This window comes from Trachemys scripta, chromosome 4 (assembly GCF_013100865.1).
Source record: "Trachemys scripta elegans isolate TJP31775 chromosome 4, CAS_Tse_1.0, whole genome shotgun sequence".
Classification (NCBI taxonomy): Eukaryota; Metazoa; Chordata; order Testudines; family Emydidae; genus Trachemys; species Trachemys scripta.
In genome coordinates, this window is record NC_048301.1 from 14,907,924 (window position 1) to 14,931,445 (window position 23,522).

Here is a 23,522-nt window from a genome sequence, read left to right on the forward strand (position 1 = left end):
AGAGTGGTCAGCAGCCTCCATGGAACCTGCCTCCCCCTTTCAGGAACCTATGAAGGGCTGTCTATGGGGTCATGACCTGTCCAGGATAGTAGGTAGTAGTTGCCTTCTTTTAATGGGGAGTCATGAGAGGCAAGTGTAGCCAGGGGAGGCCCTGGTGGAGCAATTCCAAAGGAGCCATGCTGCCAGGAAATCGAGGAAGGGGTGCTGGGACCTCAGCTGGAGCGAAGATTCCATGGAGATGGTCATGGCCTCCCAGTGGGACCTGTAGGGTTTAGGGGCCAGACTTGCAGTTTATTACATGAGGCCAAGGGGCAAACCCTGCCTGCCCACCAAGACTTAATGATGAGGAAATCCTCAGAGTTTTCCTCCCTTCTTATGCCCCTCCCATGGGTTTTATGATGGAAAGGGGTGATCTGACCTTCAGCTTTTACTCAGTGCTTACTCAGACAAAGCTCCCATTTGCTTCATTTGGCCCCTTGATATTCCTTCGCTAGTAGCAAAAAACTAAACGGTTTCTCTTCTCTCTTTTGTCCCAGACACCTACGGAAAACTCTGCCTCCTCAACTCCATGGGCCAGGAGATGTCTCGTTGCAAGACATCCATCCGTCGAGGCCAACCAAACCCCATCTACAAAGAGACGTTCGTCTTCCAAGTTGCCCTGTTCCAGCTTTCTGACGTCACGCTGATGATCTCCATATACAACCGGCGCAGCATGAAGCGCAAGGAGATGATTGGCTGGATTTCTATGGGTCAGAACAGCAGCGGAGAAGAAGAGCAAAACCACTGGCAAGAAATGAAAGAAACAAAAGGGCAGCAGATCTGCAGGTGGCATACCTTACTGGAATCCTAATGGTCCCTGAGCTCCTGGGACTGCCCACTGGACCCTCCCATAATCACCCCGCTGAAAGCAGCCATCCCATAGCAAACATTATGAACCAGCCGGGTCTATTTTAACTGAATTTTTAAAACTCAGCGCACTCAGTGAATGTAGGTGCTGGGGCCCGGTGAGCAAATTTACCTGTTGCCTTTGGGGGGTTTCATACATTTTCTCACCCAAACGATAACCAGAAGGGATGTGGTTATGAAAAACACAAAGATACTTTTACCCTCTTGCCGTCAATGCCTCATTGATCTAAATTGCTTTTGATGCTATTTTCTTTTGGTGTCATGTCTTTCTCCCACCTCCATTCCTGTTATTGATGTATGCAAATGTTCTTGATACACAGATGACGTCATTAGTCTAGCACTGCATGCCACTCGCTCTTCCTTTTACTACAGTGTTTCTAAATCCTAAAGATAAACATTTGATACCACTTAAGACTGATTAATATATTTTCAGGTAGCATGGGAAAGCACTAAAGATTTCTCTGTAAACTGATAAGTGCCTAGAGATTGCCATTACTTTCTTGTATTAGCGATGATCTTATTTACTAGTATTTGAAGTAAGCATGTTTCCTTTCTTGTGCAACCTATATCCCCAGATGTTTGTATGAGGTGATGGGTGTCAATTTAACATAGTAGTTATATAATGCATGTTTAGATGCTTCCCTGTTTTCTTAGCTCATGGCTTCTATTGTTGTGAAAACAAAACAGCAACAAAAGAGAGAGAGAGACCAAAACAAGCTGCACATCTGCCTTTGTGCCTAAACCACGATTCTTCTAGATCATTGTTCACTCTTCTTAGTTGTTTCTTAATGTGAGGTTCGCTCGGAAGAGTGGTTCTGTGCATAGTGGGGTTTCGTGTTTATTATCTTTCAATGACTGTGTCAAATTGGCTCCAAGTAAAAAGTGCTTTTTCAAGCGTCCTGTAAAATATTCCAGGGATCTGAAAGTCAAGGTGAATTCTTTCCTTCTCTGACATCACGAGGAGGGATCTGCAGGCCCCATGGTGCTATCACTTCCCCTTGTGCGAACCCACCTCAAGCAGTGATGTTGATGCACAAGAAGGAATAGAATCCCACTTGCTCTCTTAGAGGTGTTGGCCCTGGAGGGCTAACAGAAGTGAAAAGTATGAAAGTTCACGCCTGTATCTGCATAGCCACAAAGGGCAGATGTGCTGACTAAGGGGAGGTGATTTTTAAGTAGTCGCGCTTCAGAGTGTAGTGACACTTTCAGTTTTAATAGTCATCTTTTTCCTGCCTCCAAAGTGGGTTAAACCCAGTGCAGGCAGTAGATAGGGGAAGAAGGCTAATTTTGTTTCTTGATTATTGATAGATTCAGTACTAGCTGCTGCCGAGTATTAGGAGCCGTGACCCTAGTGCACAGAGCCATACAATGGTCTTACCGGATGAAGATAGGTGCCAGATCCCTAAATAATTTCAAATAACACCTATTGCCAAGTCTCTAACTTAAGCCCTTCAGCTGGCGTCTCTCCATTCCTACTGACCATAGTGAAGCACAAAAATACTCGGCTGCAAAAGGCTTTCAAATTTGATTCACAGTTTCTCTGTTTCCCCCACTTAGAGAGAATTAGGGCCAAATTCTGCTCTGTGGCACCACTACGAGTCTCACTGACTTCATGGGGGCTATGCAGGACCTAACATAAGCCCTGAGCCTTGGGCTGCATCTGAGCTACGGTCATTGCATCTCTTGCATCTATTAGCTCTTTTGCACCTGGAGATTCTCCCTTGGAGGAGGAATCTCCTCCACTCCCTAGTTAATCTGGCATTACAGCTGCTGTGCACCACTGGAGCAGCACAAAGCAGCCAGAGCTGAATCTGGCCCATGTAATCTAGCAAACAAATTCCTTTTTGGCTGCAATGCTAATGCTACTGAATCACTGACTGAAAGGAAAAAGGAGTTCAGTTGAGCAGTTAAGTGGTAAATCCTGCAGTCTGGGGTTTATTACATGTTTCTAATGTACTTCCCTTCAGGATAAAAGCACAGTAAGTTGCCCTACTTAATGGCAGTCGTCACAGTGTTTAGTCATGTTTTGTAAATTTTGCATCATTTTTCTCTGACCTGCACAAAATGTACATACTAGTGTTTTTTTAAAGAACTGTTCTATGTGCGATGTGTGTATAATACTGAACTTACGGCATTTTGCTTATTAACCTACTGCACATGCAAAATGCGATATGTGATTATATCATTCTAAAGGGGAATTACATATTGATACAAAGTTTCAGCCACTAGTGGAGATGCACATGATTCTATATCTGTGGTGTTTTTAAACTCCATCCTCACTCAGCCTTGGAAAAGATGATTTTTCAGAGGAATGAAGATAACTGGTTTGGGACTTCCGCAACATTTCACACCAAGATCCATTTTGAAGTTACGTTATAAAGGGATATTGATTTTAAAATCTATCTACACTATAGAAAATAGTTGGCCACAGTACAGCAAAATATGTAATTTAATCAAAACTATTAATTTTTCATACTTGGCTAAGATATTTGGGATTAGGCATAGGTTTTTTGTAACAACTGTTAGGGCAATGATTTTTTCGTGGTACCTTCCAAGGAAAATTACTCAATGGGTAAATGGGTGCTCAGAATTATTTAAACCCTGTTAATCAATAGAATGGTTCAGTCCAGAGCATCACATGTTTGTGGTTCATCTAGTTCCTGCTGAAATGTGGAGAAAGTTAGTAGCATTGGAGCAGACTTCCCTTTCAGTGCTTCCTCTGACAGGTTTATGTTCTTTTTTGTTGCACTACTATTAATGACTTGCTTCTCTAATTTTTCTGTTGAGATTAAGTTGATTATTCAGCAGCAGCATGTTCCCACCTGAGCCAATGTCCCCTGTCCTACATGGCTCTTTGCAGAGATGTCTCGGATTCAGTTATTACTCGTATTGGTGAAGTTGGACTTGTGCTCACATTCTGTATTGTGCAAAGCTGACTGCAGTTTGTCATTTCTCTAACCTCTTTCCCCCCACAAAAGTGGCCGAGGAGGTTGGTAGATGAGTCTTTGGCAATGCTTCCATTTCTTGACACCACCTTTTGATGCATTTTATTCAGATTTCTGCTCAGCACTTAGCTCAGAAATGGCAATGAGCTGTAGGCCTGTGTTTCTGTGCTCTCCATCCCTGGGGGTATAGAGGATCCTGTGATGCAGAGAGAGGAAGAGAGACGACCAATCCCTGATCCCCCAAGACCCCAGGGTAGGGCTTGGCTGGGGCTGCAGAACACTCACTGAAGTGCAGCAAATGGTGGACCAAGGTTGAGTTGCTGTAGTGTCAATTCACAGTAACTTCCCCTTATGCTCATGTTTTTGGATAATCTATCCCCCATTTAGCCCTGTTGACCAGACTCTTTGTATCCTACTTGGATTTTTCTTTCCTTTTTAAAAATTCATCATATTCTTAAAAGGGGAGGAACTAATTGCACCCCTCGAGCCAAGTATGGTGTGGATAGGTTCTCTGAAAACATCACTTGATCTCTACCAGTCCACCTCTCCCAGTTGTGACCTCTTCCTTTCTGGGGTCTCTCCTCAGCAGAAACGGCCAGTCATGGTAGAATCTCTGCTTTTTTTTAATGTGCACCAATGACAAATAGGGTAAGCCACCACATATATTTTCTCTTATAGTAATGCTGAATTTTAATTGAGATCCCCAGAGATGAGTCTGAGGGCTTGTCTTCATATGAAAACTAATCTGGAATAAGGTAGTGTGTGAATATAAAGAGAATTAACTACTCTGATAAACTCCATGTGTGGATACTCTTATTCTAGAATAACAGTGCCTTATTCTGAACTAGAGCGTAATCCAGTGGGTTAAAATAATACAGAATAAAGCACTCTTATTCTAGAATAAACTCCATGTGCAGACGTTCTTATCCAGAATAACTCTACTTATAGACAGGTTTCAGAGTGGTAGCCGTGTTGGTCTGTATCAGCAAAAACAATGAGAAGTCCTAATAAATTTGTTAGTCTCTAAAGTGCCACAAGGACTCCTTGTTGTTTCTACTTATAGAGAAGCCCTAATCTGTTAATGAACTGGACCCCAGAGCTGCCTATTTGCCAAGGTTTTATCTGGACTGTCTCACACTCTCTTAGATTGTTATAGATTTTTTCCATCAATGTCTTAATTACTTTCGGCAGTTAGAGAAATAACTTGGCCTATGTTACCCCGGGATTCTGCAGTGCTACAGCTTCGTTACTGTAATGCTCTGAGTTTCCTGTGTTTTCCTTGGGGGCTAATGTTTCAATGGTTACAGTCTCTTGGATCTGCAGACAATATGCGGGTGTATTTTTAGCTCCTGCGGATCCTACGAAGCAGCTTGATGCTTTTACATAATTGACTGATATTCAGTCATGAATGTCTTCAGATGTTCTTGAACTCAAAGAACTAAACACTGCCAGCTGCTATTGATTTTTTTTCTTCAGCGCAGAGTCTCAGGTGACATCTTGCGGAGGGAGAGGGTTTCCTTTGGTGGCAGGCCTCTATTCTTCACATACAGCTGGTGATGACCTTGGAGCCGGCATATGTGCTGAAGCTTGCTTTGTTGTTGCTGTTGTTTTTTTTTGTCAGTCCCACAGTTATCAATTTTAATACGATAACTGGTGAGCCAAAAGATGAAGTGAAGCAATCTGTTACCCTTCAACATGAGTAGCTAACATATAGCTGGAGAGAGGGACATGGCCTTCCACATTCGGTTACCCTGACACTATAGTTTCATTGGCTCCTAGGAAAGCAGTGGGTTAATCTGAAGATTATGGTAGTAATTTACAAGCTTCTGTCTGACCCAGGCTTGGTCTGTGCACAGATTTTTGTATTGGTATCACTATGTTGGGAGGAGAGGTGGCTTTTTTCTTTTTCTTTTCTTTTTTTTTTTTAAATAAAAATAATTACAGCATACACGTATACTGGTGTGAAGGGCCCTTATAGCAGTACATCTTATTCCCTTTTATAAAGCACATTTATGCCAATATAATTGTGTCTACCCTAGGGGGAGTTGTCCCACCTCCAATATAGTGGTATAGCTAAAGCAGTATAACTTTCTAATGTGGACAAGACCTTTGTAATTTTTACAAGTTCTTGTTTAACTTTATGATTCCTTAAGCCTGTGTTCCAGGTGCATATGGTCAGATCCTCAGCCGCCTGGCTTAAATCAGCCTCGATCAGCATAACTCGACTGGCTTCAATGCCGCTATGTCAATTGCTGAGGATCTGGCCCATAGACTTCCTTAGTTAATGCATGATACCGTACAATGACACTGTATACGTCTCAGCGATAGAAATAATTTAATAATAATGGTTTCTGTTATATACACCAGACCAGTGGGGGAGGGAGTCCTTCCTGAGCTAACCTGAGAGGGACTCCGTTACACATTGCCCTCCACTTGGGTCAGAAGTTACATGCCACAATTCATCCCTCCCTTCCTAGTGCAAACTCTTGCATTGAAAAGAGAGCACAGCCGGAGAGCTCTAGAATGCCAGGGCTGGCAGCCTCCAGATCCCCCTAAATATGGGCTCTGTGCTAAAGCTACCATCTAGCCCATAGTGAAGAGTAATGCTTGTTACTGTCAAATTTGGCCCTAAAGTCAGGTTTTACTAACAAGCTTTTTTTTGTAGGGGCTCGAGGAATGGGCCCCAGCTTTGCACATCCTGAATGATAAAGCTCCCTCCCTAGCCACGTTTTTACATACACACCATGGAAAGCCCAATTTTCAGAATTGGCGGCCTAAGTGAGGGCACCCACTTCCATAACGGAGTGCTCCAATTGGCATGTAAGCAGCTAAAAGGAGTATTAAGTGCCTCATTACCAATTTAGCATCCACTGGGGATGAACACCCTAACTTGCATAGTCATTTAGGAAAAGTGGGCCCCACCCTGGTTGCCTTTATAGCTAGCCAGCGAGGAGCGACAGAGAGAAGTGTTTGCACAAATTCACTGTGACACAATACACTGCTGGGTAGGCGGCAGGATCTTACAATGGGAAGAATTATATGATCGCCATACTGGATCCAGTGAGTAATCAAGTGTCTGAGCTGTGAACAAGAAGAAACAGTTTTAAGATCGGAGTCGGAGCACCAGCAGAGAGCTGGATGCCACAATGAACCAACAAAGGCTTGTTAATGTCTATCTTCAGGAAGTTTGGAGACACCAAGGCTTGGGTATCATTTCATAAATGCATACTTTTGAGAGCACTGCATAGGAGCCTGCAGGAGATAAGGAGTGAATATGGAGATACCAGCTAACCTGTGGTACTGAAGCATACTGCCTGGCCAAATTACTGCCATTTGTAGTCCGCAAATACCAAACAAAATGGATACCCAACCAGAATCCCTTGAAACATCACACCCAACGTGGGCCATGCTTAAAATAATGTACCCATGTCAACCTATTTTCAGTAATGAGAAGATAAACAATTCCAGGGGCCTAAATGTTCTAGCCCTAGGTTTTGCCTGGTCCTATTCAAAGACAGAAAAGCTGCCTTCCTATCTTGTTCTGTAGCTGTTGAGTCAGAGGTCTGCAAGTGGGGTATGCTGGGGGCTTTGGGATCATGTGCAGTCATATAGGTGGCGCATGCCCAATGATATCAGCTTATGCAATCAGTCTTAAGCCAAAGCAGATCTGGTGATGGATGACAAATTCAGGCACAACTCCATTGTCATCACTGGAGTTTTACCTTCTAGCACCAAGGATGAACTTATCCCTAGGAACTCTCAGCCATCAGTAGGTTTTCAACCATCCTATTAGTAATATCTGTAGTAGCCAATAGACTTGAGTAATATATTGGACTGTACTGCCCTTGGGTTCTCCTGATAATTAGACACGTGTGTTCTCCAGACCTCACTGTTGAGTTGCTCCCTATTTTGACTTAATGGTTTAATTGTTGGAAGGTACATGGCCATAACCAAAGGACAACAATAGATGGAAGGAAACTCTCATGTCCTCAGAAGAGCTTATGAAGTACATTGCACACAGGTTAGAGTGAATATGGTATACTCATTTTCACCAATACAAACACATTCATCTTGCAGATTCATCTTCCATCTGATTCCACGTAAAGCTGAATTCCTCTGTGCCTCCCAGCTAACTCCAGTAAGAACGAGCCTTGAATTCAAACAAAGATACCTCTGTTGAACAAATGTTTTTCCCCCATCAGTTCTGAGACTTCTCATATTATAAAATTCCGCCACTCATAATTAGTAGGGGCAAAAAAAATCTCATGCATACAGGTCCAGCTCCAATCTCATGTTTCACCAGCCCTACCCATAAGTTGGTCCAGGCCTATTGCTATGTCCGGACATCTGCACCTCACCCATCTCCACTTGCTCATAACTGCAGAAATCTGCTCCACGTCAGGATGTTCAATATTTTCATGTTCAATGTGCAATATTTTACGTGCATGGTGCTCAGGATAAAACCTGTTCTCCAATCTTTTGCTGTCATGTGGCCTCTCAAGCACAAGCTTTCCAAACAGACATGCACCACATACTTCCCATGACCCTGTGCAGTCAGAGGGCTTTAGATTTACTGGGCCAAAGTCTCTACTGGTGTAACTGCATTGATGCCAACAGAGAATTTAGCTTGCTCTCCATTATTAAAAGTAAAAGAAGTAATTATTTGATTTAGCATTTAAAATATTTTATTGAATTTATATCTTATGTAAACTTTTTACAGTAGAGTGTCCAAGGGCATTTGCATGAAGCACACTGAAATATATATATCTGACTTGTTGATTTGAATATACTGTACATAAGCTATCTCTAGTGTGTACTGAACTCTTTCTATATTGGATCAGTATAATGTTTCTGGCAAGTAAAGGTTTTATTGTCTCACTGTTGCATTTACAGCTGGACACTGGAGATGCACTGGCTTTACATATATTCCAATCTTTCTCCTGTACATTATTTAGCTCATTCTATGTTCTTTAGAAACACATACTACAATGCTCCATCTCCACCTGGCTTGTGGGTGGACATAAATAGATAGTGCTGGGTATTTTCATAGAACAGCATTTTAGGCCTAATTGATGGTGTTTAGCATCACATGGTCTCTAGAAGAGAAATCTGGATGGTTTTAACCCATTCTCCCCCCCCCTTGCTATTGTATAAGTAACACACGTCACAAGCAGATAGCAACGTGAGCAGCATTCTAAATAATTTGCAGACCAACATTTGGGTGAGTATGCACTAAAAGTAACAGAGATTGGTACGTCTTACAGCACTTGAGATGCATAAGCACATGCTGTATCTATGAACTGGTTACTTAAGACAGTGGTGACAGAAGCAGATTAATAACATGTCAGATTTCTAACTTCTCTGTGAATAAAGCAAGTCTTCTAGAGCATGAATTCTTGGGTGATCACCACCACCACCAAAGGTGGTACAGTAACAGGAGGAAAATCATTATTGTGTGTGAGAGAAGTATCAAACTCAGACTCCTTTTTCACTTTTGTAACATTCGAAGATTAAACCTGAAATTGTACCATCTGCCTAGTTAATAAATAATTAGTATTGACTGGAATGTCAGGACCATAATTTTACCTGTTTGACGTATGCTTTGAAAGAGAGATCTACAGTGCAAATCCGTGGTGAAAAATTTGACTAAAGAATGAGTGAAACGGGTTTACACTTTGCTTTTCACCTATTTGAAGATAAAACTTTTTTTAATCAACTTATGTACTAGCATGCATGATCATGTAGTATGTTGCCTCTTGCTAATTATATGCTACATTAGGAATATTAATGTCTAGATGAGCTCTCACTGGAAAAAACATTAAGCCCAGCTTCTGCAAAATGTCTAACTGAAACTATACGTGCCCATATAACCATTCAAAGCTCAGAAATAATCTTATTTTGTTATGCTGAACATGGTTGCTATTGGATTTTATCAATAAAGTCTAAGCAGATGGCTCATATAGACATGCAAAAACGGTGTCATCATTTTTTTGCATGTTGTAACAGACTTAATCCAAAGGATCTATGTGCATCTTGAAGTGATGGATTTTTTAAGTATGCTTCTGTTTTGCTCCGAACGAAGATGCAGTACTTCCAGCGCCTGGGACAGACCGATGAGCATAGGAAATATCGAGCCTCATTATCTTCCTGTCACACTCAGAGGAGTACTTTGGGCATGTGGATAGAGAGGGAAGGGGGGAAATGTCATTATTATTATTTTTTACTTCCTTTCTCTCCACCTCCTAAATTTCAAAATTTGAAACACTGGATCAGCCGTCTTGTTCCCACCACCCCCAGATCCCTCCAGAACCCCTCAGCAGTTACAGCCCTGGCATCAAGAGTGGGGGCTAGGGCAGGAGCTGCTCTTCACAGCATCCTTGACTTGTGTAAGCAGTATTTCCGTACAAGGTATTGGTGAACCTCTTTGCTCAGTGAACCCCTTCTCCCTTCAGGGCAGATCTGGTGTCTGGCACTGGTGGGAGTCTCAGTAGAGCACCACTCCTCTTTTATTCCCCCTGCATTGTTGTAACCCTACTAGCTGCAGGAGAAGATCTGACTCATCATTAACCTCCAAAATAATATTAACATGCATACGTACTCACGTGCACATGCTGTCCTGGTGTGTTGGCATACATACAAATTTGTTAATATATCAAATACTAGAACCTTACGTTTTATACTAAGAAATACCCATCTAGACACTAGTACAGGATATACGTGTGTTATAGTTAAGTCATGCAAAATGGCAATACCAATACATAAATTAAAGGAAGCAAACACAAAAGCTAAGAAATACAAAATTGCAATGACTATTGGTAATTCATTCTGTTGGGCTCAGAATAGCACTATAATACATCTGAGAAATCTGCAGTTTCTATACACAATAGGTCGAGATGTTTTGGATCTAGCTTGTATTTGCTGGGCAATTCTCAAGATCAGACCTGAAATGGAGTTTCTTTTTCAATAACTCTCGGAAGTCTCAATCTTTGGAAGCCTCAGCCATGCAGATTAGTATGAGCACAAGATGAATATAAAGGCAGTCCTGGCTCTCTCAGCACTTTCAGTCTAAAAGACAGACTCCCCCACAAACCCACCTCTGGGGCCTTCTACACACTTCACAAGGTACACAAACAAGGGAAGAAAGGCAGATCCATCATATCTGGTCATGGCACTCTTACTGAAGGAATATGAGGACTCCAAGGAACCAGAATGAGGACATAAAAACGGCCATACTGGGTCAGACCATCTAGCCCAGTATCCTGTCTTCCAACAGTGGCTGGTGCCAGATGTTTCAGAGAGAATGAACAGAAAAGGATAATGATCAGACTTGCCAAACCTGCGGAAAAAACGCAGAAATTGGCTTGTTTTTGGCTTAATTGGTCTGTGAGTTGCTTGTTGGCTAGTTTTTGGCTTGTTGCTTGTGGCTTGTTGTAGCTTGTTGCTTTTTTTGATCGGCTCCCGGCAAGCAGGGGTAAGGAGGGGTAAGGGCAGGAGAGAGTCGGGGTGCACAGTGGGCCCACCACAGTCCTAGACTGCATGTCGGGAGGATCTAGTCATACAGAGTGTTGGGGTTCTTAGGGATTGGCTTGTTTTGGCTTTGTTTTGAAATGGGATTAGCTTGATTTTTGGCTTATTGTGAAAGTTGGGGGGCTTATTTACCGCATGAAAGTTGGCAATTGTGTTAACGATCCATCCTCTGTTATCCAATCACATCTTCTGGCAGTCAGAGGCAAAGGGACACCTAGAACATGGGGTTGCATCCCTGACCATCTTGGTTAATAGCCATTGATGGACCGATCCTCCATGAACTTTTCTAATTCTTTTTTGAACCCACTTATACTCTTGGCCTTCACAACATCCCCCAGGCAATGAGTGCCACAGGTTGACTGCTGTGCATGAAGAAGTACTTCCTTATGGTTGTTTTAAAGCTGCTGCCTTTTAATTTCATAGAGTGACCCTGGGTTCTTTTATTATGTGAAGGGATAAATAACACTTCCCTAGTCACTTTTTGCACACCATTCATGATTTTATAGATCTCAGTCAGACCCCCTTTAGTCATCTCTTTTCTAGTCTGAAGAGGCCCAGTCTTTTTAATCTCTCCTCATATGGAAACCATTCCATACCCATAATCATTTTGTGGTTGCCCTTCTGTGTATTTTTTCCAATTCTAATACATAATTTTTAAGATGAGGTGACCCAAACTGCAGGCAGTATTCAAGGTGTGCGCATACTTTGGCTTTATATAGTGGCAATATGATATTTTCTGTTTTATTATCTTTCCCTTTCCTAATGGGTCCTAACATTATTAGCTTTTTTTGATTGCCATTGCACACTGAGCAGCTGTTTTCAGAGAACAAACCGTGATGACTTTCTTGAGTGGCAATAGCTAAGTCACACCGCATTATTTTGTAACTATCATCGGGATTATGTTTCCCAATGTGCATCACTTTGCATTTATTAACTCTAAATTTCACCTGCCACTTTGTGGCCCAGTCACCCAGTTTAGTGAGCCCCCGTCTAACTCTTTGCAGCCAGCTTTGGACCTAACTATCTAGTGTAATTTTGTATCATCTGCAAACTTTGCCACTTCCCCATTTACCCCCTTTCCCAGCTCATTTATGAATACGTTGAACAGCGCTGTTCCAGTACAGATCCTTGGAGGAACCTGTTATTTACCCCTCTCTCTCTCCACTGTGAAAACCATTTATCCCCACTCTTTATCCTCTATCTTTTAACCAGTTACTGATCCATGAGAGGAGCTTCCCTCTTATCCCATGACTGCTTACTTAGCTTAAAAGGAGGGTTACCATACGTCTGGATTTTCCTGGACATGTCCGGCTTTTTGGGCCTCAAATCCCTGTCCGGGGGGAAATCCCAAAAAGCCGGACATGTCCGGGAAAATTGGGACATGCAGGGCAGGCTGTGCTGGGCCGGGGTCCAGGGGCCGGGCCGGCGGTGCTGGGCCGGGGGCCAGGGGTGCTCGGCCAGGGGCTGGCCCGGGGCCAGCACCCCAGGGCCCGAGCTGACCCAGGCTGGAGACGCCGGGGGGGCCAGACTGGGCCGCGCCTCCTCCCCCCACCCCCTTACCTGCTTCAGGCTTCCCGCGAATCAAAGGGAAGCAGGGGAGGGGGCGGAGTTGGGGCGGGGACTTTGGGGAAGGGGTGGAGTTGGGGTGAGGCGTAGGCGGGGCTGGGGGCGGGGGCAGGGCCCCATGGAGTGTCCTCTTTTTGGACACTCAAAATATGGTAACCCTACTTAAAAGCCTTTGGTAAAGGACTTTGTCAAAGACTTTCTGAAAGTCCAAGCACACTATATCCAGTATATCACTCTTGTCTACATGGTTTTTGACCCCCTCAAAGAATTCTAAGAGATTTGTGAGACATGATTTCCCTTCACAAAAGCTGTGTTGACTCTTCACCAGCATATCATGTTTATCTATGCATCTGATCATTCTGTTCTTTACTATGGTTTCAACCAATTTGCCTGGTGCTGTATTTAGACTTACCTTCTGTAAGTGCCAGGATTGTCTCTGGAGCCTTTTTAAAAAATCAGCATTGTATTAGCTATCCTCTAGTCATCTGATTTAAATGATAGCTTACCTACTACAGTTAGTAGTTCTACAATTTCATAGTTGAGTTCCTCCGTCACATCCTCTCCAGTGAAGACCAATGCAAAGAATTCATTTAGATTCTCCTCAACAGCCTTGTCTTCTTTGAGCATTCCTTTAGCACCTCAATCATCCAGGGACCCCATTGATTGTTTGGTAGACTTCCTGCTACTGATGTACTTTAAAAAAAATTTGCTGTTAGTTTTTTTTTTCTTTTGCTAGTTGCTTTTCAAATTCTTTTTTGGCCTGCCTAATTTTACTTTCACACTTGATTTGCCAGAGTTTATGCTCCTATGTATGTTCCTCAGTAGGAGTCAACTTCCAATTTTTAAAGGATGTCTTTTTATCTCTAACTCCTGTTTTACTCTGTTGTTTAGCCACGGTGGTATTTTCTTTGGTTCTCTTATTTTTTTTATTTGGGGTATACATGTAGTTTAAGCTTCTTTTATTGTGTTTTATACAAGTTTCCATACAGTTTGCAGGCATTTCACTCTTGTGACTGTTCCTTTTAATTTCTGTTTAACTCGCTTCCTCATTTCTGTGTAGTTCTGCTTTTCAAAGTTAAATGCTACGGTGGTGGGTTTGTTTGGTATTTCTCTCCCTCCCCCTTTCCATTCTGAAGGATATTAAATGTAATTACATTATGGTTGAGTGGTTTATCTATAGTCACCTCTTGGACCAGATCCTGTGCTCCACTTAGGACTAAATCAAGAATTGCCTCTCCTCTTGTGGGTTCCAGGACTAGCTCCTCCAAGAAACAGTCATTAATGGTGTCTAGAAATTTTATCTCTGCATCCCATCCTGACATGACATGTTCCCCAGTCAATATGGGGATGGTTGAAATCTCCCGTTATTATTGAGCTTTTCTGTTTTTGTAGCTCGGTTTGTTTACCTTAACCAAAAGAAGGCTGAGGGGGGATATGATTGCTCTCTTTAAATATATCAGAGGGATCAATACCAGGGAGGGAGAGAAATTATTTCAGCTCAGTACTAATGTGGACACGAGAACGAATGGATATAAACTGGCCATCGGGAAGTTTAGGCTTGAAATTAGACGAAGGTTACTAACCATCAGAGGGGTGAAGTTTTGGAACAGCCTTCTGAGGGAAACAGTGGGGGCGAAAGACCTCTCTGGCTTTAAGATTAAGCTTGATAAGTTTATAGAGGGGATGGTTTGATGGGATAAAGTGATTTTAGTCAATAGGTCAATAACATTCCATCACTGGTAATTAGTAACAATGGTCAATGATGGGATATTAAAAGTTACTACAGAGAACCTTTTCCAGAGGGTCTGGCTAGAGAATCTTGCCCGCATGCTCGGGGTTCAGCTGATCGCCATATTTGGGGTCGGGAAGGAATTTTCCTCCAGGGTAGATTGGCAGAGGCCCTGGAGGTTTTTCGCCTTCCTCCGCAGCATGGGGCAGGGGTCGCTTGCTGGAGAATTCTCTGCGATTTGAAGTCTTTAAATCATGATTTGGGGACTTCAACAGCTGAGTCAAGGGAGAGAATTCTTCCAGGAGTGTGTGGGTCAGCTTTTGTGGCCCGCATCATGCGAGAGGTCAGACTAGATGATCATAATGGTCCCTGCTGACCTTAGAGTCTGAGTCTATGAGCCTTTCTAATCAACCGGAGCATTTCACAGTCACTGTCACCGTCCTAGTCAGCTAGTTGGTAGTATAGTCCTATTGCTATACTTATTATTCAAGCATAGAATTTCTATCCATAGACCTTCTATGGTATAGTTTGTAAATCAAATGATGGGGGATAATAGTAGTTACACTAATAGAATTGGTTATTAGGGGGTACAGCTGACTTGCCTGCTTTTGTTGTTCAGAAGCCCCCCCCCCAATATCCTTTCAAGGATCTTCCCATTATTCAAACTCACCGTGTTGCTGCAATACCACAAGGAGGGGTTACATTTTCCAAGACTGCTAAGTGTGTCTTCACCACCACTAAATACACAAGTGCTTGCTTTTGGCAGGCAACAAAGGCTTATATTCCTGAAAGCGCATCCCTGTAGGAAAGAAATCTTCGGCTTTTCTTTCTGTTGTCATTTACACTGGTAGAAATCAGGAAGAATAGCCCTGAAGTCCAGGGGAGCTGTCGGAGCTCAGCAAATCTAACTGAGCAATTGGATTCAGCAGAGTACAGTAACTCCCCACTTAACGTTTCGATCTTACCTCCCTGCTCAATTACAGAACACGCTCCATTGAAAGTTGTGCAATGCTTCACTCTAACTTTGTTTGGCTGCCTGCTTTGTCCACAGCTGGCAACCCTATCAGCTCCCCTATGCCCCTCCCACAGCGCTGCCCGCCTGCCAGCAGATCCCGTGGATCAGCGCCTTTCCCCTCCTCCCCGCCTCCTGCCCGAGGCAATCAGCTGGCTTGTGGCGTGCAGGAGGGAGGGAGGAGAAGCGAGGACGTGGCATGCGGAGTTAAGGGGGAGGAGGAGGCGGGTTAAGGGTGAGGGCTTGGGGGAAGGGTGGCGTGGGCGGGCCGAGGGTTGAGCCCCCTGCATCCTGGTGCTTGCAGAGTAGGGGAAGCTGCCGCTGTGCAACGTGCTTCTCCTACCCTACAGCACCTTCAGCCGCCTTGACTGCCTCATTGTCTCCAGTGCCAGTGGGCTGTGCCTGTGTGGGGTAAGGCAGGGGTACCTCCCAACTATAGTACCGTACTGTGTGGCAAAAAAGAATTTCCCTGGAACCTAACCCCCCATTAACATTCATTCTGATGGGGAAATTGGATTCGCTTAACATCTTTTCACTTAAAGTCGCATTTTTCAGGAACATAACTACAACGTTAAATGAGGAGTTACTGTACATGTGGTTTCACCGAGGCTACCATACTGTTTACATGAAAATCTTGATCTCTCAAGGCCCCCAATGAGAGTTTTGTTTTATTTTACTATTTTTACAGGTGGTTGAAATTTTCAGTATTTTAATTTTTTGCTCAAATTTTTCATCAAAATGTAGAATTTCAACAAAAACGGGATAATTTTTTTTCATGGACATTTTAAAAAAATGTTCCTAAACTAATCTGCAGTGTGATTTTGAAAGATTAGTTTTCATACACATAAAAGTAAATAAAAACTGCAGAAATATTCCAGAAATCACTGTCAAAAGTGAAATATATATCACTACAGCATAAAAATAACCCAGCTCCTCTACTTTAAAAATGTTAAAAAGACAGAAGATTGAAGTTTTAAGATATGAAAGAGGAAACTACATATTGTACATGGAGAAATATAGGGGCTAGTTTTTCAATGAAGGCAAGGTAAACCTCCAAAACAATTCAGGCCAATTCTTCAACTGGAGCACATAGTAGCAGTTCCATTGAGGTTACTAGCATGGCACTGATTCACCCAGCTGAAGATGTAGCCCTGAGTATGCACAGGTATACCATGTATGCATCTCTATGGAAGCAATCCTAACGGTCCGTTTGTACAAATATTGCAAATGCCTAGGTTTGGTTTGCATGGATGCATCAATGCTTCTATACATGCAATCAGTGTGCATCCATTTAGAAAATTGGATGCTGTATATATTAGCTTAATTCTGTGTCCCTAAGCAATAGATCTGGGTAGAAAAGACTGGCTGCAAATTTGGGAATTGGCATTTTCAAAGTCAGAAGCTGTTATAATAAAATATAAAAGAATCACCTGATTTTGTATAATCACAGTCACTTTAAACAATTAATTGTTTGTATTATCCCAGTCACCCCAGGCTAGTTTTCCAAAGAGTCACCAAACGAGTGGTGTAGAGAAACAGCTAGGCATCTACCATTGGTCTGTCTAGGTGTTTTATTCTGTGCAGTACAAGCTTTTAGATCTTATATATTTCAAATATTAGTGTCAGCAGAGATGTTGGTCCAGATTCTTTCTTCTAGTAAAGGCACTTTGTGCTGCTAAGTATTACTATGTGGCCTTAAACTGGCCAGAAATCACCAGCAGAGAATTCTCCTGTAAAGGGGAATCTCCACTGGTATATTGCTTGTGAAGGGACAGAGCCCCTGGAGTGTCAGGAATGGGAGCTCTGCCACGCCTGAGCCTTCACTGGTGAAAGTGGCCTTGCACCAGCTTCGTAAATTAGAGCAGGTGGTGTCCAGGTACTAAGCTCAGGCAACCCTGAATTTGATAACAGCAGTGAGCTTCCTGCAGCTGTCTCTTTCCTCCATGTCTGATCACAGTCCAGATGTCATGGAGAATCAGAGCCTCCCATACTTTCTGGTCCAGAATCAGGTCTGCTTCAGATCCTCAGCTGGTGTAAATCCCTTTCCTTCAATGGAGCTATGCTGATTTATGCCAGCTAAGGATCTGGCCCCTCCCACCCCTAAAGTCTTCAGAAAAAAAGGGCAAGAAAATCAATGAAAATACTAGATTTATGTTTAACAACACCTTGTTACGTGCTGATCAGGGGATTAAAATGGCTCTTGGGGCCAGACAAAGGAAGAATGGCTGGCCCTTTCAGCTGGAAATTACAGCTAGCCAGTGATTCCTGGCTGTATGCTGAACATTATGAAGCTGTAGAGGGGAAGATGTGTCTGTGGCAGAAATTGTATCAAATGTAAAAAAAATTGCAATCAATTTCCAGAACAGTGGCAGTCACTGACTAGCTCTGCAGTTCATTCAGTTCTTAAACAGCTGTAAAGATGGGGTTCCTGTGCCTTCTCTTGCCATCTCCCTTATACAGACACTATATTATTGAATTAATTATCACGTCTCTGTAAAGTGCTCAAGAATGATTGTATTTTGCTAATGGATTCCTCTATTCAGTAGCATATAGAGTAGGTGGGAGGGGGGGAAATGTCATCGCTGTGGCATGTGGTACATTTTAAAATTATACCGACCTGAACTATAGCATTGCTACTGGCAGCACTATAAAAAGAAAGGTAATTTAAATCAATTAAATTCCAGCTCTTTCAAATTGTCATAGAATAGTCAGATTCAGAATTAGTGTGAATTCAGTAAAGGGACTGGCACTTTTGGAAGTCATTTGGAATAAGTATATGGTCACGTCTGATTTTATTAAAGCCAAATATGCAAGAAAAATGTGTGTTTGTGCATAGAAACAAATGGAGCCAGATCTTCAGTGAGCTTAACTCTGCATAGCTCTGTCGACTTGGAAAAAAAATGATTTACAGCAGCTGAAATTTAGCTCGTTAACCCTCAATTTATGGAACTCAGGCTGTGATTCTCCTCTTGTTACCTTCATTGTAAAGCAGGTGTAACTCTACTGAAGTGAACGCTTACACCTGCGTGAGTGAGTGGAGAACCCTTCCTACAATCTGTCTGATGATGGCAGGGAGAGAGCTCCAAAGACAGGGGGCATTTGTGGAGCCCGTCCTGCTGCCAGCTATGCAGCAACTACATCCAGGAGCCAAAATCTGGGGGGACCCATACCCGTGGAAAGGGAGGGAAAAAGAGAGCGCTGATCTGCTCAAGCAACCAGATTGCAGACCATATTGGGCATTATAGATCCCCGGTTTCTAGAATTGCTAAAGGGAATGTGCAGGCAGGCAGTGTGTAGGGTGAAGCCGGAGCTGTACTCCCACGGTGGCTCGCCGCACTGAAAAGACAGGCTTCTGCACTCTGGACTGGCTGAAACGTCTGAGTTATTTTCAGGGATCGTATCAAGTAGAGAACAATTTTGGATCAAAGATAAATTATTGCCCAGGCATAAATCGCGGTGGCATGGGCCGCACCACTGAGGAATAGCGGCCTTAGGGTAATGGTGTGTACATGGACAGGTGGACACAGATATAACTGGCACACACAAGGGAAAAAATCAGGGTTATCTACTACAGGGAAGCAAGGAAGAGAGACACGGCGTAGGTCAGCACTGTTCCGTTAACATCAATGGAGCTTTGCTGATTAACACCAGGTGAGGCTCTGGCACTTGAGCATTTATCCTTGTACTGCCTCTTTGTAACCATTTGGAAGATACCCAGTTACTTTAGCAATGTTGAGAGCCACAGAAGTAGCCAGACAGATACTCTCATTGCTTCCTTGGGCCCCACCTGCCTGCATCTACCTGTTGTTTTATACTGGGATGATAAACTCCTGGGGCAGGGACTGTCTTTTTGTTCTGGGTTTGTACAGCACCTAGCACAATGGGGACCTGACTGATCGCTGGGGCTAGTGGATGCTACAAATAATAACACTACTCACGAGAGCCCAGTTGATAGCTATTAACTCTTCTCTAGATTTTAGAGTCATTTTCACAGCACATTTTTTCAATAAGTGCTCCCAGGGCACCGGGAGGATGCACACTGCTATCTGGTTGCTAAGCAAGATTTTACCTGCTGTTATTTCTTTTCCACATCTTGGACATTGCCTTCTCTTTAACCATCAATGAACTAAAAGATGGCTGTCTTGTCCATTGCTAAGCCAGCAGGGGTTGTGGTGGGGCTGACTTTGTTCACCGGGTTTGTCAGTGAGGGCTGGCTTCTCACACCTCTGTTCTAGGCAACTGGTATGGTTGAGAGGAGGCCCCTTGAGGTTCCATTTTGCAGTATGGCATGGGGCTCTGGACAATTGCAGTGTATTGAGATCTGGGTTTCTGCAGTGCTCTTCATCTCTGCCTCCTCCTGGGGTGCCAAGTCCTGGCTTTCCGTGACCATCCACCTTAAAGGGACTTGGGCCCTGCTGCTTCTATGCCTGCTGGTGTGATTGAATAGCGCAGGCATGTGCTAAGATATGAGGTCTGATGGTACAAAACTGGGGTGCTCTAGGAGTTGATCTGGCCCCTGCAATGTATGAAATAGCATATACTGTAAAATGTGTTCTGGATGCTGGCAGGCAGCTGGTGCAGGGGGGTGTTAGAAGTTGTGGAAAGGGCAAGGAGAAGACAAGTGACTTGAGAGGCCAGGAGGAGAGGGGTGTGTGGGAGGGAAAGACATGTTGTTACCCCCTTGACACCTGCTCTCTGAGGCTAATACCTGCTGCAATCCTTAATGCAAACATTCCCAAATCCACCACTGCAGCTCCCAAAGATTTTCCCATACACCTAAGACACTGCACTAGGTAAAGCACTTTCCATGTCCCATCACCTTGTGTGCAGCTGCCATCCTGTTCTTTCCATCAGCAATGGGCAGGATCTTAAAGTGCTCATTCCACCCCCTCCTTGTTCTAACCCCCTATCCTACTGTGACCATCCTCCCCTTCCCTAAGGCTCATCTCAGCACCCTCCCTCCCAGCTCGAAGGCTTCCCCTTGCCTTGCGTGATGCGCAGGACGCTCCCTCTCCACCCAGTGCGCTCGCTCCCCAGCCAAACCACCAGGCTCAATGCACTCCTCACCTGACCCCTTCCTAGCTCACCCCTAAAACTGTGTATGGTCTGCAGGCTCAGTGCACCACCAAATTCAGTGACCCCTTACCCATCTGACATCCAGGCCTAAGTACATCCTCCCTCTTATCCTTGATGCTCAATGCACCCCATAACTGGGGAATTACTTCAGTCCCCTCCTCTCCATGCCCCAGAAGCAGTGCATCCCTAATCCTGGGGTTAAATGTCCCCCTCCCCCTCCATGCTCCAGGCTCATTAAACCCCCTAACTCCAGGGCTCAAGTCACCCTCCATGCCCTAAGTTCAGTGCACCCCTTTCAATGCTCCCGGCTCAGAGCACCCCTAACCCTGTGTCTCGGTGAACCCCTTCCCCCTGAGGCTCAGGGCACCCTTAATCCTGGGTCTCGGTGCACCCCCTGCCCCTGGGGCTCAGGATACCCATAACCCTTGGTCTCGGTGCACCCCCTCCCCCAGGGTCTCAGGGCACCCCTAACCCTGGGTCTCGGTGCACCCCCTCCCCCTGGGGCTCAGGGCACCCCTAACCCTGGGTCTCGGTGCACCCCCTCCCCCAGGGGCTCAGGACACCCCTAACCCTGGGTCTCGGTGCAACCCCTCCCCCTGGGGCTCAGGGCACCCCTTACCCTGGGTCTCGGTGCACCCCCCCCAGGGGCTCAGGATACCCTCCACTACACTCTCCCAGCAAGAAATTCAAAGCGCCACTGAAGTTGCTCCTGAGATGCCGAGAGCGTCATCGCCTCCTAGCAACTCTCCTAGCAACGGGCCAACATCTGCTCCCTCTGGACCAATCCGGGAGAGGAACATCTGGGCTGCCCGCCTCCTGCTCAGAAGCGAGCCGGGGATGCGCTCGGCAGTGACTGGAGGGACCTGCCGGAGCTGGGGCTGCCGCCGCGGGCAGGCTGAGGAGCGGGAGCCGAGCGGGGAGGCTGCGTTTCAAGCCAGGGGCGAGCGCCAGAGCCAGCCCCTCCCTGTGGCCCCGCTTGCCCGGTAAGTGCCTTTTTCTTGCACAGCCCAGCGGCCCCTTAGTGCGGCTCGGGGGAGCCCCTCCCTGACCAGGTGACCTCCCTCCCTCCAGGGCTCGCTCTGCCCGCTGCTGGCAGGGGAGGAGGGGTGCTAGGGAGAACTTCCCCTGCCTCTTCTCCGGCTTTGCTAGCTCTCCGAGGGGCGTGTGTGTGGCAGTTAATCCTCTAACACTAAGCGGGAGCCACTCGCCCTTTGGCCAGCCGTGTGGCTAGTGCAGGCTGAGGGCGTGCTCTGGCAAAGGGCAGCTGAATCACAGCATCTCCTGCCTTTCAGTCCCAAACTCTGAAAAGTAACCATAGCAACTCTTTCCATCAGTTCCTCCTTCTCTTCCTCTCCGATGAGACAACTATCTATATATAGGCATTGCTTATATCTGAGGGACACAGACAGAGGCTTTAGACCCAGGGTTTTCTCATGCATGTGTATTAAAAGTGTCTGTGTCTATACAAACAGCATATGCAAGTGCAGACCCACACTCTTTCTAGTTTTCTCATGGGAGTGGTGTCTTTAATATGTGTTTAAAAATTCCCCTCTAATCTAGAATGCAAGACAGTGCTGAGATACAAGCTCCTCACTTAAAGGGCAAAAACTGAGACATCCACATTGCAATAACGGGACTGATTGTAAATGATAAAGTCTGATGTTTCCAAAAACCACATTATTATATACACATTGTGTAGCTGTGTATATAATCAGAGATTGTTACTACTACACAAAATTATGTGGTAATCTTGCTCGCAATACTTCAGCTTTTTTTTTTTCCCCAGAAAAGGTCAAGTCTGACAGCAATCAATCAAAGGATATAAAAGTATGTAATGTAAAAGGAGGAGTTCAGGACAGTAAAAAGATACGTCTCAATTGCATGATGTTTAGAGAACCAGGCAATATGACTAACCGCGTTCCCTCTTATGTAATTATAAACATACTCCTAAGTGAAATGAGTTTTTGTAACATTTCAATTTCCTTAGGTTTCAAATGGAGTCTAAGAAATAAAGTCATAGAGTTGTATGTGACTTCCGGAAATTGCTTTTTGTGTTATGAAATATCATAGGATCTCCTTAAATAACATCTCGATCTTTTACAATCTAACAGCTTTCAATGCGTGTGTTGATTTTGCCAAGTGAAATGTTTGTCTCTCCTTCATCCACCATGCCAGTTCAACAGTGCAGCGCTGTGAGAGATGCTAGCTGAGCCTGTGCAAAGAGGAAATTTTACCAGAATTGCTGAAATCATCCCAGAAAGACACTTTGCAGATTGATTCAGCATCACAAGGTTAGCAGACTAAAAACAATGGCTTTTGTCTAAATACAGAATAAATGTCTCTTTAATATAATTTGGATAATAAATATAACGGGCTGTTTTCTGGTGAGACTGCTCCAGGGTAGAAGTTTAGCAAGGGGTTGCTTACTTATAACTATTTTAAAAGTGGACCAACCAGAAAAGATGATTTTCTCTTACTTATTTGCTATACACAGGCCAAATCCTGCTCACTTTGCTAAAGTGAACAGTCCCAAAGAAGCCAATGGAGCTACTGGGATAAGCAAGGTGATGATCTCTTTGTAATTAAGACAACAAAGAGTCTGGTGGCACCTTAAAGACTAACAGATTTATTTGGGCATAAGCTTTCGTGAGTAAAAACCTCACTTCTTCGGATGCATCCGAAGAAGTGAGGTTTTTACTCACAAAAGCTTATGCCCAAATAAATCTGTTAGTCTTTAAGGTGCCACCAGACTCTTTGTTGT

At 44.2% G+C, this 23,522-nt stretch overlaps 2 protein-coding genes across 2 annotated transcripts in view; both read left to right on the forward strand.

The window, feature by feature from the left end:
• SYT16 (synaptotagmin 16) overlaps positions 1–9,825 on the forward strand; it is a 143,507-nt gene extending 133,682 nt beyond the window's left edge. Inside the window, exon 7 of the mRNA XM_034769397.1 lies at positions 537–9,825. Within this exon, the coding sequence (XP_034625288.1) occupies positions 537–850 (314 nt within the window). The 3' untranslated portion in view covers positions 851–9,825. The remainder of the gene's footprint in view (positions 1–536) is intronic.
• The window catches only part of SERTAD4 (SERTA domain containing 4), a 32,075-nt gene continuing 16,077 nt past the window's right edge, over positions 7,525–23,522 (forward strand). The window contains exons 1-2 of the mRNA XM_034767915.1: positions 7,525–7,620; positions 22,968–23,052. Of these exons, the coding sequence (XP_034623806.1) occupies positions 7,525–7,620; positions 22,968–23,052 (181 nt within the window). The remainder of the gene's footprint in view (positions 7,621–22,967; positions 23,053–23,522) is intronic.